This window comes from Tachysurus vachellii, chromosome 12, assembly GCF_030014155.1.
Source record: "Tachysurus vachellii isolate PV-2020 chromosome 12, HZAU_Pvac_v1, whole genome shotgun sequence".
NCBI classification, from domain to species: Eukaryota; Metazoa; Chordata; class Actinopteri; order Siluriformes; family Bagridae; genus Tachysurus; species Tachysurus vachellii.
In genome coordinates, this window is record NC_083471.1 from 14,711,049 (window position 1) to 14,725,487 (window position 14,439).

The following is a 14,439-nucleotide window of genomic DNA, read 5'->3' on the forward strand; positions in this document are numbered from 1 at the left end:
TAGACCTACTTCTTCAAAATCAGTCCTATATTGCCGTAAAGTCTCGTTGGACAGGTGTTCACTCTTTCCACCTTTTGGCATCAAGGTTCTCTGTTAAAAACATTTTTTCATGTTAATAATTTAAGGTTTAAAACCAGATCAGCCTAACTATTATTCTGTATTGAACAAATTTTTTTATTTTAAGACATTTTAAGACACAGCACTTGCCTCAGATTGGTTCCCCTCTGCCCCGTGTAACTCCTGTTGTTTAATCTGATTGCTTAGCTACTGCAGTTAGTGCTCTGTGGGTGTGACTGTAAACTTGACAACCATTTACACTAAATAACATTACAATGTGAATTAAAAGAGAAGTTGAAAGGACTTGTCAACAAATTTTGATTAATAATTCAAAACTCCACTGTTATGATGTGTTGTGAACACGATAAACAGCTTAATGTTGGGGCAGGTGTCTTCACCATCCTCACTACCTTCTCATTACTGTGATGTTGATTCCACTGGTGTACTGTGTACCAGCACCATTCTCATTATTGAGGGTTTTCATGCCACCACAGTGTCTATTTCACACTCATACAGTTTAAAAAATAATTATGGGGCACTGTATAGTGCCCCATAATTAGGATGTGTCAGAGGTTTTACCATTCATGAGGAATTGTACTAACTTTGATGCTTTGATCATTTGATTGGCCACTTGATGAAAATCTCATGTAAGATTTATTAGTAACAAAATTAATCTAAACAAAAGGTCATTTTTGACAGAGTATAAGTATGATTTTCTTTAATTTCTGTCTATTTCCATGTTTCCACTGTAGCATTACTGCCCACAATACAAATATGATACACACACATTAAGGTAATCACACTGATAGACACAAAAGTTAAGAAAACTATACATGAACACAAAGTCATATTAATGTAATCCTTGATTAATGTAATTAATGTAATGCAGATCATTGACAGCACAACACTCCACTGATGGTGGTATAAATGTTCAATGTTCTGAAACTGTTCTTTTTAAGCAGAGTGAACAGATGAGTAGGACAACTGAAGGTTTAAAGTGCTGCTGCACTACTCTCAGTAGGCAGAGGTGAAGTAATGATTAAATCCCATAGTCTGCTACATTTTTATTGATTTATGATTTATTGATACATGATTTATTCCAAACAGATTTCTTCACATATAGAAAAAATACAATGCTGCTTCATAATAATGGAAAATCAGCAAGCACTTAGATACTGTAAGAGATATTGTCAGATCAGTGTTTTATTCTAGAAGTTCATTATTTAAAAGTATTTGCTGTCAGAACTATGACCTTGCAAACTGCTACCATTGTACCAAGCATCATTAGATCATCAACATGGCTTATGATTATAGGGGTAGTTCTTGTAAAGAAGTAGTACAAGTTATACTTTAAATGAAATGTTATATATATATTATTATGTATATATATAATATATATATATATATATTTATGGTGGGTAGTAACAAGTTACATTTACTCCGTTACATTTACTTGAGTAAGTTTTTGAAAAAATTATACTTCAAGGAGTAGTTTTAAATCACTATACTTTTTACTTTTACTTGAGTAGATTTGTGAAGAAGAAACTGTACTCTTACTCCGCTACATTAGGCTACAATGAGCTCGTTACTTTTCTTTTTACCTCTTTGGTATTTTACGCATCAATTTTAATGTTTTATTTTGACAGAGAGAAACTTCCGCTAAGGCTCTTCTACCACATGACTGTGTTTCACCAATCAAACGTAGTTGTGCAGTCTTGTCACGTTACCATACTCAATCTCAGCTGCGGGAGGGGTTAGTTAGCAACACGAACATGTCAGAATCAACCGTCGGCAATGCAGACACAAACGAGGAGGAAAACCCGCACCCCTGGCCTCATATTGAAAGCATGTTTACCTTAGTAATAGTGCGAGAGAGCAGCTACATTATGAGGTGTCTTCTGTGTCTGCCAAAGCAAACGGACATTTCAGCATTCAAAAACTCAACATCTAACTTGATGTCCTAAATGTTTTTTTTTTTTGCTATAGATAGGCGCATGTTTGTCTTTTATGTTACATATTACAGAGCTCTCAAGTCTTCACCGTGAGACACGCATTTCAGTCAGTTCACACGTTCACACCTTGTATTTCATACGCTGAGAAGTAAGGGAGAACTTTTTCTGCTATTACAATTGAATTAATGGACGAGGCGCAGGCATACAGTACACAGAGCAGTTTTGTCGAGTTCAGCTGTTTCGCGTTTTTTATGTGCTCAACTTTACTCAGCGCCGCAAGAGCCGACAAACATGACATCAGACGTGTCGTTTCTTGCAGCGCCGAACACACATATTTAAAGGGATAGTTCACTCAAAATGAAAATTCTGTCATCATTTACTCACTCTCATGTTACAAACCTGTATAAATTTCTTTGTTCTAATGAACATGAAGGAAGATATTTTGAGAAACAAAAACAGCTTTGCAACCAGAAGCTTTAGCTTACCTGAAACTAAGGAAAGTACTAGAGGCTTCCTGAAATTAATTAAAGGAGTAGAGATGTATTTCATTATTATTGCCCTTTCATCAAGGCATCAAATGTGCAACAATCACAACACAAAAATTAAATGTGTGTGTTTCCTTCTGTTGTTCTGTCACTGGAGACACACACACAGTTTATGAGAATTTATGGGCTGCCTCGTTCTAGTTCTGCCTGGTAAAAAGTATAAAGGTTTGGAAATTTGTGTTACTTGTGCATATTTATTTTTTATTTATTATTATTTTATTTATGGGGGGCACGGTGGCTTAGTGGTTAGCACGTTTGCCTCACACCTCCAGGGTCGGGGATCGATTCCCGCCTCCGCCTTGTGTGTGTGGCGTTTGCATGTTCTCCCCGTGCCTCGGGGGTTTCCTCCAGGTACTCCGGTTTCCTCCCCTGGTCCAAAGACATGCATGGTAGGTTGATTGGCATCTCTGGAAAATTGTCCCTAGTGTGTGATTGCGTGAGTGAATGAGAGTGTGTGTGTGTGCCCTGCGATGGGTTGGCACTCCGTCCAGGGTGTATCCTGCCTTGATGCCCGATGACGCACAGGCTCCCCGTGACCCGAGGTAGTTCGGATAAGCGGTAGAAGATGAATGAATGAATGAATAAATAATTTTATTTATTAAGTACTTTAATTTACCTGAATTATTTTAATTTAAGCTATTTTGTAATTAATTTTAATTTATTTTATTGATTGCATGAGCCATAATTTGCCTAATGATAGTTTTGTATTTTTGTCTGTCTGATTGTTGTCTTGTGTTAAAAAATAAATCAGACGTTACTCAACAGTTACTCAGTACTTGAGTAGTTTTTTCACCAAGTACTTTTTTACTCTTATTCAAGTAATTATTTGGATGTCTACTTTTTACTTTTACTTGAGTCATATTATTCTGAAGTAACAGTACTTTTACTTGAGTACAATTTTTGGCTACTCTACCCACTGTATATATACTCACTGCAGACTTTATCTAACGTCACCCACAGTATGTCCTACTGTAGAAAATCATATTTATAGGAAAATAGTAGCTTAGAAATGTCAACTTTATTGATTATTCATTCATTCATCTTCTACCGCTTATCCGAACTACCTCGGGTCACGGGGAGCCTGTGCCTATTTCAGGCATCATCGGGCATCAAGGCAGGATACACCCTGGACGGAGTGCCAACCCATCGCAGGGCACACACACACACACACGCTCTCATTCACTCACGCAATCACACACTACGGACAATTTTCCAGAGATGCCAATCAACCTACCATGCCTTTGGACCAGGGAAGGAAACTGGAGTACCCGGAGGAAACCCCCAAGGCACGGGGAGAACATGCAAACTCCACACACACAAGGTGGGGCGGGAATCGAACCCCGACCCTGGAGGTGTGAGGCGAACGTGCTAACCACTAAGCCACCGTGCCCCCCACTTTATTGATTATACAAATAAAAAATGTTTCTTGTCATAAAACCCCTTTTATTTATTAGCCAATACAAAACTAAAGAAACAAAGTCTTGGTTTATGACTTAGTCTTAGATTATGATTGGAGAAAACATTGAATGGATCTATTTAACAACAGAAAGATGAAATCATGTCAGAAAGAAAAGAAATTCTCAGTAGTAAAATCCAAAGACAATTTATTTGTACACTAAACAATTAAAAACAGCTGAAGAACTTTTTTGTAGTGTTAAATAGAACTTTGTCCGAAGTAGCCCTTAAATATTTGGATTTATTTTAAGGCTTGTTTTTAGATTAGATTTTGGACTAATAGCAGATGTTGCCCGGGAGGAGGCGTCCGAGAATCCTTAATGGTGCACTTTAATTTTGTTTCTCATTCATATCGTTTTCGACTCACTTTCCTCATTCGAATCGTTCGAATCATTTACGTGTGATTCACCACTTTCGCGTTCGTACTTGTGAATCGACTCGTCTGACTCAGTGAAAAAAGTCATTCGTAAAGAATCATTTGAGATTCTCCCATCACTGGAGTCATTTGGAAATATAAACCTGGTGTGATGAAGCTGTAAAAGTGGACGAGGATGAGTATGATGAAGGGTGAATAACTTGGCGTTCTGGTTACTTTCTATAGCTATTTAACTGGAGATGAACATAATGAACATAAAGCTAGAAAGCTTTAACAATTTTAAAAAGTGAGCTATTACAGGTACAAAGCGAATCGTGTGCATGTTGTTAAGTGTTACAGTAAGTGACGCTGGTGTAATATAGATTAGCTAAGAGTCTCCTCCTGTTGGCTTCACACACACAGGCTGACACAAAACAGGAACTCTGCTTGCTCTATACTGTATCCAGCGTATCGCCTGGTTTAGATCAGTGTGCGGTACAGAAGAGCCCCCCGGTATCGAGCGCTTCTGTTGGATCGATCCAGTTTGTGCGCCCTCGCGCCACAACGTGACATTGGCGACGCCGTGCGCTTTACAGACTGGCGGGCTGCTGCTCGGGAACTATGGAGGAGAAAGCGAAGGGTGACAGCGGCAAGGAGCAAGACGCGACCTCCACATCTTATCAGCGGAGGATGTGGAAGAATTTCCAGGAAAGGACAAAACCGTTTTTGAGCCCTAAACTGGGATCGGAAAGGCGCAGCGCGGACGGCAAGAAAGAGAGCGGCTTGTGGATGTTCAAGCGGAAAAAAAAACTGGACCGAATCTTTTCATCTTCTCAGCCGAACCTGAGCAGCTCGAGTCCGGCGTCTCTGCAAGGCGACAAAGCGGAACCGAAATGCAGTGAAGGAGCCGGAAAGCCACCGCTCACTGCTATGGAAGGAGCTGCTGCAATGACACACATTTACACGCACGAGGTGTCTGTGTCGGCCCACAGCAGCCCGAGGCTCAGTGTGGCTCATTTAACCGCGTCTCAGCCCAAAAGCTCGTCCTTGGGCTCAGCGTGCTTCGAAAAGCTCGTGCTGGACTCGGCGACCGCTTCCGGTCAGGACGAGCTGAGGAAAGACGGGAGTGATTCGGTAAGTCCACAAAGTGTGTATTAATGTGCAGGATTAGTCAAATAGACCAGTTTATTCCGGTTCGTTTCTCATAACCAACCCGAAACTAGTTTCTTATTCTGTAAAAAAGTTATGAGCAGGATGCATTGTTGTTATGTAGATTAAAGATTTTAGTGTAGAATCACCAGAACATTTCATTAACACACGTTTATTCTCGACTTTATCCTCATTATCAGGCCCACAGTGAAATGGAACACGGAGGTAACATTATTTCTGCAACCCTCAGCAGTGGTTTGAAGCTAAATGAGAAAGAGGAAGTGATGGATGAGCTTTGTGTGGTGCTGATGTTGCACACACTGACAGTTGGGGTGAGGGTTACTAGGCAAGAAGGCCAGCATGTGTCAAACATGACCTACAGATTATGTTGAACTGTGTATTACACAAGAGCAAAAGCAGTTAAGTTTATTAAGGCAGCCAACATATTTCCTTTTACTTGTTTAGTACGTTTTAGATCAGTGATGCCCCATCCTCACATCTACAGATAATGTAATAAAGTTATTAATGAAACTAAACATTTCCTTTGAAAACACAGGAAAACTTTCTGCTTTCTCAGTAACTCTAAAGTGGTTTCCAAACACAAAGAACTATGTAGGCTCAGTGGTTGTCACTTTGAGGTGTGAACCAAACACTTTTGCACGTGTCATTGTCAAATGACAAACTCCTGTTCCTGTGTTTGAGCCTAAAAGCCTAGCAGTCACACAGTGCTCTCTAATAACACACACAAATACACTGTAGGACTGAGTCATTAAAAAGATTCTCACTCAGTAATTCAGCCTTGGTCTTGGAGTGAATGAATGAAAGCAGTATCTCAGTAATCAGCTGATTTAACTCAATAGGCATACATGTTTTGTATTATTTTTAAATATGAGATTTCTAATGCAAAAAGTCATTAACACAAGGACATGATTTATCAAATAATATCATTATGTCAAATTACTCTGTTGACATAAACAGATATTATGGCAGTTTGCTGCTATCTGGTTCCTCTCATTTCTCTCATGTCTCATTTCTTTTATAATAACATGAATATAGCAGATATACAGTTATGGGGAAAAAAGCACATTCTCCTTCTATTCCATTATTACTTATCAGAGCCTAACTACAAATTGTGTGGTCCTCACCAACTTTAAAATAATCGAAGAATGACAACAAAAAAACCCTAATGATGACAAAAGATAAAACACAATATTTAGTATTTTCTTCCTAAAAGGTAACAGATATTCACAAAGCACTACAGCACCTGGATTGGGCTGATGTCTGGACTTTCTATCACTTCAATATTTCTTCTTGGTTAACTTTATAGATGTAGAGTTTGTAGCATGCTTGCAATCATTTTCCTGTCGCATGACCCAATTTTGTCCTAGCTTAAGCTGCTGGACAGATGGCCTCACATTTGTCTCATGAATATTGTTTTAGAAAATGGAGCTGTCCTGTCATTGTCTCAATAACCTCAAGTTTCCAAGCTCCTGTGGCTGCAGAAAAAGCCCAAAGCATCACCCTCACACTACCATGTTCGACAGTTATGAAGAGTTTTGTGATCCTGTGCTGAATTTGGTTTAATATGGCACTGTGAATGATGACCAAACTTCTCCACCTCGGTCTCATCATTTATTGCAGAATGTTGTTTAAACCTTACTTGTGGTACCATATTCCTTTTGGAGCGAAGGGGCTTATAAAACATGGTGAGATCATAAACATTTAATGTCTTTATAGAGTCCCTTTTGTTCAAATTATGTATCTTTTTTATTTTTTTCATTTATTGCTGAGCATTACACGGTCTAACATTGGAATGAATTTGGGATGGGATGCCCACTCCTGGGAAGATTGGCCATTTGTAGAAAGAATTTTTCTCACTGTAGAATGAATTTTAAATTGTTTGCAGATGGGCTTATAAATACATCCTTATATATCAGATTGCTGAGCAAAAACAATTACGTCTTTGTTGTCCTGGCTGTCTTTTCTTCTTGGCATGATGCAGAGACTGAGGGATCCAGAACACCAAACTCCCAGGAGTTCTGCTTTTATATATACTTTTAATATTTTATACATTTTCTTACTGGGTCTGGACTTATATTCCTCTATACCCGTCTACATGTACTTTCTTATTAGGTTTATTATACTTGCTGAATAGTTCATTAACACAATAGTATTGTGTTTTAAGCTTTATAACTGAACAATATATACCCACTTAGGTGCCATACCATAATGAACATTCTCTCTCTTCATAAATAAAGCCATACATATAATTTTCCTCTATCTTGCACTTGGACACTTTATGTAATTTACATAATTATGCTTCTTCTGTATTGAACTCTTTAAAAATGTGTCACTTGAGAGAGAGGAAAGAGTTGGTGTGATACGCAATGTACTATTCACTCTTTAGTTAAAAATAAGGGCAGATATACACTTAGACGACCCACTATAAAGTAGTGTTGACTTCACAAGGACAAACGTGAACCCTCTGATCAGATCTGCCATCAGTGCCATTTGTTGTCATCATCTTTTTATTATATGCAATTTAAATTTTATCAAGGCCATGTGCACACAGACATTCTTTTTTCACTGACGGTTTATATTGCAAGAACTTTGTCAAGAGGCCACCATCCGGCTTTTGACTTTGTGTCGTAATTTAGTATTTTTTTTTTGTATTTCAGGGTAGCCAGTCACATCAGAAGTAGAAGTATTTCCATTTCCAGTTATAGCAAGCCACGTGTGATAGTAAAAGTGTGTGTTACAGTTTAACTTGTTCTGTATGACAGCTAATCCTCAACAACCTCCTGTAAGAGTTTTACAGTTTGATGTTTGTAAGAGGGCCTGTGAGGTAAATCTTGCACACATTGTATGATTTAGCTCTCTTTGTAGAGCACATGATGCCTTCATTCAGCCAACTGCTGGCCTGATTCTGTCCTTGCCTCAGGAATCTGTTTTGAAGTTATTCTCTCTGGTGTCCTGACACACATGTTGCTCTGATGATAGAACTCTCACTCACTCAAAGCTTCTTTATTCATAAAATATATACAGTGGTGTCCAAATCTGGGAAAATCTCACTCACTCATTTTCTACCGCTTATCCGAACTACCTCGGGTCACGGGGAGCGTCATCGGGCATCAAGGCAGGATACACCCTGGATGGCGTGCCAACCCATCGCAGGGCACACACACACACTCTCATTCACTCACGCAATCACACACTACGGACAATTTTCCAGAGATGCCAATCAACCTACCTTTGGACCGGGGGAGGAAACCGGAGTACCCGGAGGAAACCCCCGTGGCACGGGGAGAACATGCAAACTCCACACACACAAGGCGGAGGCGGGAGTCGAACTCCCAACCCTGGAGATGTGAGGCAAACGTGCTAACCACTAAGCCACCATGCCCCCCGGGATTTTAGTTTACATTAAAAATTGGTAACAAGACCTTAAATGTTCAATATCTAGAATATTAAATATTCTAAACTCTGTATTATTTTCAGGGCTGTGATTTCCCTCATGTCTAATCTCTTCTGTTGAAGCCTGTGTTCAGAAGACACTCCAGAGGATTTGCATGAACAATAGGAGCATTTTCACTAGTGGACACTCACTTTTGGACCCTATTTATGAAAAAAGAAAAAAAAAAAGGTTTGTTAAGACTTTGTTTGTTAAGAGGTTTGTGCCATTAGTGTGAAATCTTCAGGGTTTTCAGGCAGCACAAGGATACAGTTTCGTTTTAGACTATACATTATTATTCAACTCCATTCTAGACATCATCACAAGCAGGTTTACAAAATCCAGATGTATACTGTAGATTGTAGCTGAAGAATTTGGTCCCTTATGTGACATCAGCAGCATGGAAAAGCCCCAGAGAGGCCATGAGGACTTCATCCACTACTGGTGACACTGAATAGCAACTTTATAAATCATTATAGTAAACAGTTGCAGAAAAATAAACTCAGACAGTATAAGGTGATTTTAAGGTTGTTCAATGTGAGATTTTTATGAAGATGGGTCCTGGGATCTGCACAAGACATGGGTCTTTATTTTTACCATTTCTTTCAAGATACAAATCTACAGGTGTAGTTTATGTCAGTAAAAATCATTATGATCTACTTTAAAGACACACTCCCCCTAGTTGTATGCACAAAACTAACAGCTTCCTTTTGTCATCCTTTTAATGTCCTGCGAAAATTTTAAACAATACATACATCAAACACAACAGTAAGTAGCATGTGATTGCATAAAAGAAGAGTAATGTATGTAACCTGTAAGTTAATAAGCTAAAGGTTTTTTGTCCCTCTGGGGAAAACTTTACAGCTTCTGTGTAAAACCCATCACAGAGTTTTTTAAGATAAGAAAGCTTAAAAAACCTGTATACTTTAATATATCATAATGTCGATGTGGGTAAAAGGTGTTTGTATGTATCTGTATTTGGGTCATTTTGTGTAAACAACATGCAAGAGCTCAAGTAAATTATCTTAATACATGTAACATAATCAGTAACATGTCATCTGTGTAGCTTTGGCTTGCATAATTCACTAATGTGGCTGTATGAGTATAGAAAGTTAGCACCAAATGAATTGCAATGGCTGAAATATCAGTCCTTTGTAACAGGCATTTAACAGAGCTGATTTTCTGTTGCTATCATCATCATGTTTCCTCTTCCTCTGAGAGCGGTAAACCACAGTGGGCCGACCACCCACCTAACTTACTCAGACTGATGCTCTCTGGCTGAATAAAAGAACAATGCTTTGCTCACTGTGTGTCTTCACGACTTAATTATCTTTCCCAGCACCCTTGGAGGCTTGTGATGATAATAAGAAGACACAAAATGGAGGATGTGCTGTTTGTAGGCTGCTTGTTATAGTCTGACTCTTCTAGCCGGAGCTAAAAAAATGTCTGTACAATATCCTGATGGAGGAAATGCTGAGGAGGTGTTGGATGGTTCAGGACATTTGATTGTACTAAAGCTGAAGGCGTGTTGGTCTCTGTTGTATGCTTCTTGTTTGGATGCATGAGCAATGAAATATTTTAGAGAAACAAAAGGTATTTTTAGCTTTAAGCTAACTCTCCTTGTTTTTTTTTTACTCTCTTTTGCATTATGGCATCAGACTAGTTTCTCTTTCTGTGTGGATATATTACATAACCTTAAACTGAGTTTGCTTTAGAGCTGGATGCTGAGACTTCTGCAAAAGCAGAACCAGTGTTCTCAATAGAAGTTTTAACGGCTTTTGGGTCCACAGTTGAGCTTTAGTTTTATTTAATCAACTTTACAACAACAATAATAATATACTGTATTTCCTGTGTTACAATGTATTGATTGCACTGAGCTCTAAATATAAACTGTACAGATTGGCATAGAAAAAATGAAAAAAATTTAGTTTTTCTGCAAACTAACTTTTTTATTAAACTGAAATGATGTATGTCACACTCTCTCTGCCTGTGGCCTGGGTTATAGATTCCTGGACCTTGAATAAACCCAGCTAGCAAAAGGTTAACTCTCAGTGCCAGTCCCAAGCCCAGATAAAATAGGAGGGTTGCATCAGGAAGCACATAAAACCTGTGCCAAATCAAAATATATGGATCAGATGATCCACTGTTGCGACTATTGACAGAGAGCAGTCGAGGGACAACAACAACAACACCATTAAAATGAAATGAGGTCTACTTGACATCACTTTAAAAGAAAAAAGAACAGACCTCTGCTGTTTGAAGCATGACACTATTGTTAATGTTGGTCCTCAGATGCGACGAAAGTTTTGTGCTGCACTTTTCATCTGGAAGGTAGAAGAAAGGTTATATGAATATACTGGACCTTAACTGTAATTAAATAACACAAAATAACAACAAAAGCCTGATATTCAGTGTCATTTTCATTCTTAAATTTAGGCACAACAGACTGAGCAGATACGAAATATTTGCACCAAAAAGGGTTGTCTTTTAAATCTGTTTCGCATGTAAATAAACTAAATAAATTTGCACTTCAATGAAAACTGAACTAATGATTAACGATACCTTTTAATGCACACAAATCAGCTAAGGAAACAGCTTCAATACATATATTTTTACTCCAATTACCAAAGGTGTAGCTGTGTATGTAGCACATTACATCTTTTAAATGGAAGTGTGCATGCGTGGGTTGTGTTCGTGTTTGATACATGCCAGAAAACGACCATCTTGTTGGCAGTGTCTGTCTGCTGCAGCAAGACTCCTGTATCCTGCAATTGGAGATATGTGGGTATGTGCAGAGTGTATCTGTTGCTCAACTCTATATTTATTGGGATACCTATTTCATCCAGAGATGTAATTATTGTAGAAAGCCTGTGTCTCCTAAGCATAATTAGCTTAAAGGCTTAGCATTGACCTGGCTGTGAATAATGTGGCTGAATATCTTGACAGTTCTCAGGAGATAGAATTGCGGAGCAGATAGAGACAGGACAGTTCATAATCATGCTAGTGTTAGTTATTAATCCTGTTGTCACATGTGAGATGACAAGCTTAACTCCATATCAGTGTACAGAAAAAGAGGGGGGAGCAAAACATTAGAGGTGTCACAATTTGATGATTTGGACTAATGCATCCAATTAAAACACAATTGAATAAATAAAGATTTATCAAAAAAAATTGATGTGGAAATAATTTAATAATCTCTGAATTTTAATTTTAAAATAGTCCTTTTCTATGTCATCACAATTCATGGCTTAACTGTATGCCAAGTCCAGATTCCGAGCAAAGTTCTAGTCATATCAGTTGTAGGCTAGAATCATATCATAGCAGATTCCATGATATTTTCAAATATCGTGGTGTTGCTTTAGGAACAGTAGCACTGCTATGGGTGTTAAAAATTGTGCTCTTGTAGCTTGGGGTTACAGTGTGGTCTTGTTAACGTTATTCACAAAACCCAGCTCTGTCTCACTCAGCATTTACTTTAAGAACTCGCAGTGAGTGCCGTTGCTTAGCTGTGCAGCAGGCTAAAGAAAAGAGTTGACTACTTACAGATAAAACAAACTAGTTTTTACTGTCATAGAAACAGGAAAAATTATGGCTGTTATCTTTAATCTGAAAGAATTAGACTAGGCCTGGTTTTCTTTTTGTCAGTCCAAAGATGAAAGCTTTTCCTGTAGTTTTATTTTGAATGAAACAATTTGATAATTGAAAGTGTGTTGAATCAGGTGGAGGCCTAAAGGATACACCACTACTATACAGTCACAGATAACAGCTTATAAACCCACACACACACCCACACACACACACATATAGTTTATGACATTATATTTTTACTACCTTTCCCTCTGACAGTTCCTGCACTTTGCTAGAGGTAAAAAAATATTTCACACTCTACATGCAAGTATTAAGTACATGTACAGATTTTTAAACATTGCTCCTTTTGGTTGTACTTTTATACGGTTCAAAAATTCAAACTCTGTGCTCTCCAGAATGCAAACTACTGTATATTTTGATACAGATAAATATCATTATGCTGCTTCTTACTGTAGGTTTCAAGCCATTTGTGAAGCTGTAAACAAAATGAAGAAATTTGTGATGTGACCAAGGACACATACAATACTGCAGAGCATGGTGCTGTGTGTTCTCTGTTCACTTCTGAGCTCAGCTTACTGTCTGTGGAGAGTTTCTTAGAACATCTGCGTGGGTTTATTAAAAATTCTTCAGTCTCACGTGTCTGCTGTTGATGTGGACAATTCCATAATAGCTACAGTACAAAAAGCTTACAATATCTTTTACACACTTTTCTGGCCAAGCTTCTGAATCTTGGTTTACCAGTCTGCAGGAAAAAAAAGATTTTAATAGCAAAACGTTAGCTGTTGTGCATGACGATATTGTCAGTGGACTGAAAGATCATGTTCACACACAAATGCTAATTGTATCATTTTTTTTAATTCAAAAGTCTGTCATATGGATTAATAATGGTCTCCAACATTATTACCATATAGTCAGACACATTGTCACAGTTGATAGCATATGTGTCATGTTAGAAATGGAGAAAAACACTTTTTTTTCCCAAAGGCTTTTATTTGGCATCTTGGTGGATCAGCAGGTATTACAGTATGGCCACTTCACAGTTCATGGAACCTCTGTTTGATCCTGAGCTTGGGTTTCTGTCTGTTTGGGGTTTAACATGTTCTCCCTGATAGCTATCTAGATAGTTAGATAGATAGATAAACTTTATTTATTCTGTGAGGAAAATTAAATGTTATATAGATTGGACTGTCCTATGTGTCCTAGACCCACCAGCCTCAGACACCACAGAATAAATATATATAGGAAACAAAACTCCATGACTGAATAAATACAGTTCCTGAAGATAAATGAAAATAAAAGATTTCAGTTCATAGGATGAAATCCAACATTTCCACTAAGTTCTCATTAGCCTGTAATAAATTATCCTTATTCCGTCTCTGTGATGAATGTTTTGTGTACTAATCAACACTAATTAACCCAGGATGAATTTACAGGTCTATGTTATGCCAAGTTTATTTAATACAATCTTCATGTTGACACAATAAAACATTCATTCATTCATTCATTCATCTTCTACTGCTTATCCGAACTACCTCGGGTCACGGGGAGCCTCAGGCGTCATTGGGCATCAAGCCAGGATACACCCTGGACGGAGTGCCAACCCATCGCAGGGCACACACACACACACAGACATTCATGCACGCAATCACACACTAGGGACAATTTTCCAGAGATGCCAATTAACCTACCATGCATGTCTTTGGACCGGGGAGGAAACCGGAGTACCCGGAGGAAACCCCCGAGGCACGGGGAGAACGTGCAAACTCCACACACACAAGGTGGAGGTGGGAATCGAACCCCGACCCTGGAGGTGTGAGGCGAACGTGCTAACCACTAAGCCACCGTGCCCCCCCCACAATAAAACAATTATCTGTTAAATATAACGTC

General features: G+C 38.4%; 1 protein-coding gene across 4 annotated transcripts in view; it reads left to right on the plus strand.

The window, feature by feature from the left end:
• Positions 1-4,501: 4,501 nt before the first annotated feature.
• Positions 4,502-14,439, plus strand: part of mctp1a (multiple C2 domains, transmembrane 1a) — a 158,702-nt gene continuing 148,764 nt past the window's right edge. The window contains exons 1-2 of one of the 4 annotated variants that reach the window (XM_060882709.1): positions 5,479-5,498; positions 5,714-5,738. Coding sequence is in view for 3 of the 4 variants with exons in the window: in XM_060882710.1 (XP_060738693.1) it covers positions 4,986-5,498 (513 nt within the window). In the remaining variant the exon portion in view is untranslated. Of the gene's footprint in view, positions 5,499-5,713; positions 5,739-14,439 lie in introns of all 4 variants that reach the window. The other 3 variants (XM_060882710.1, XM_060882706.1, XM_060882707.1) reach the window with 3 other exon arrangements.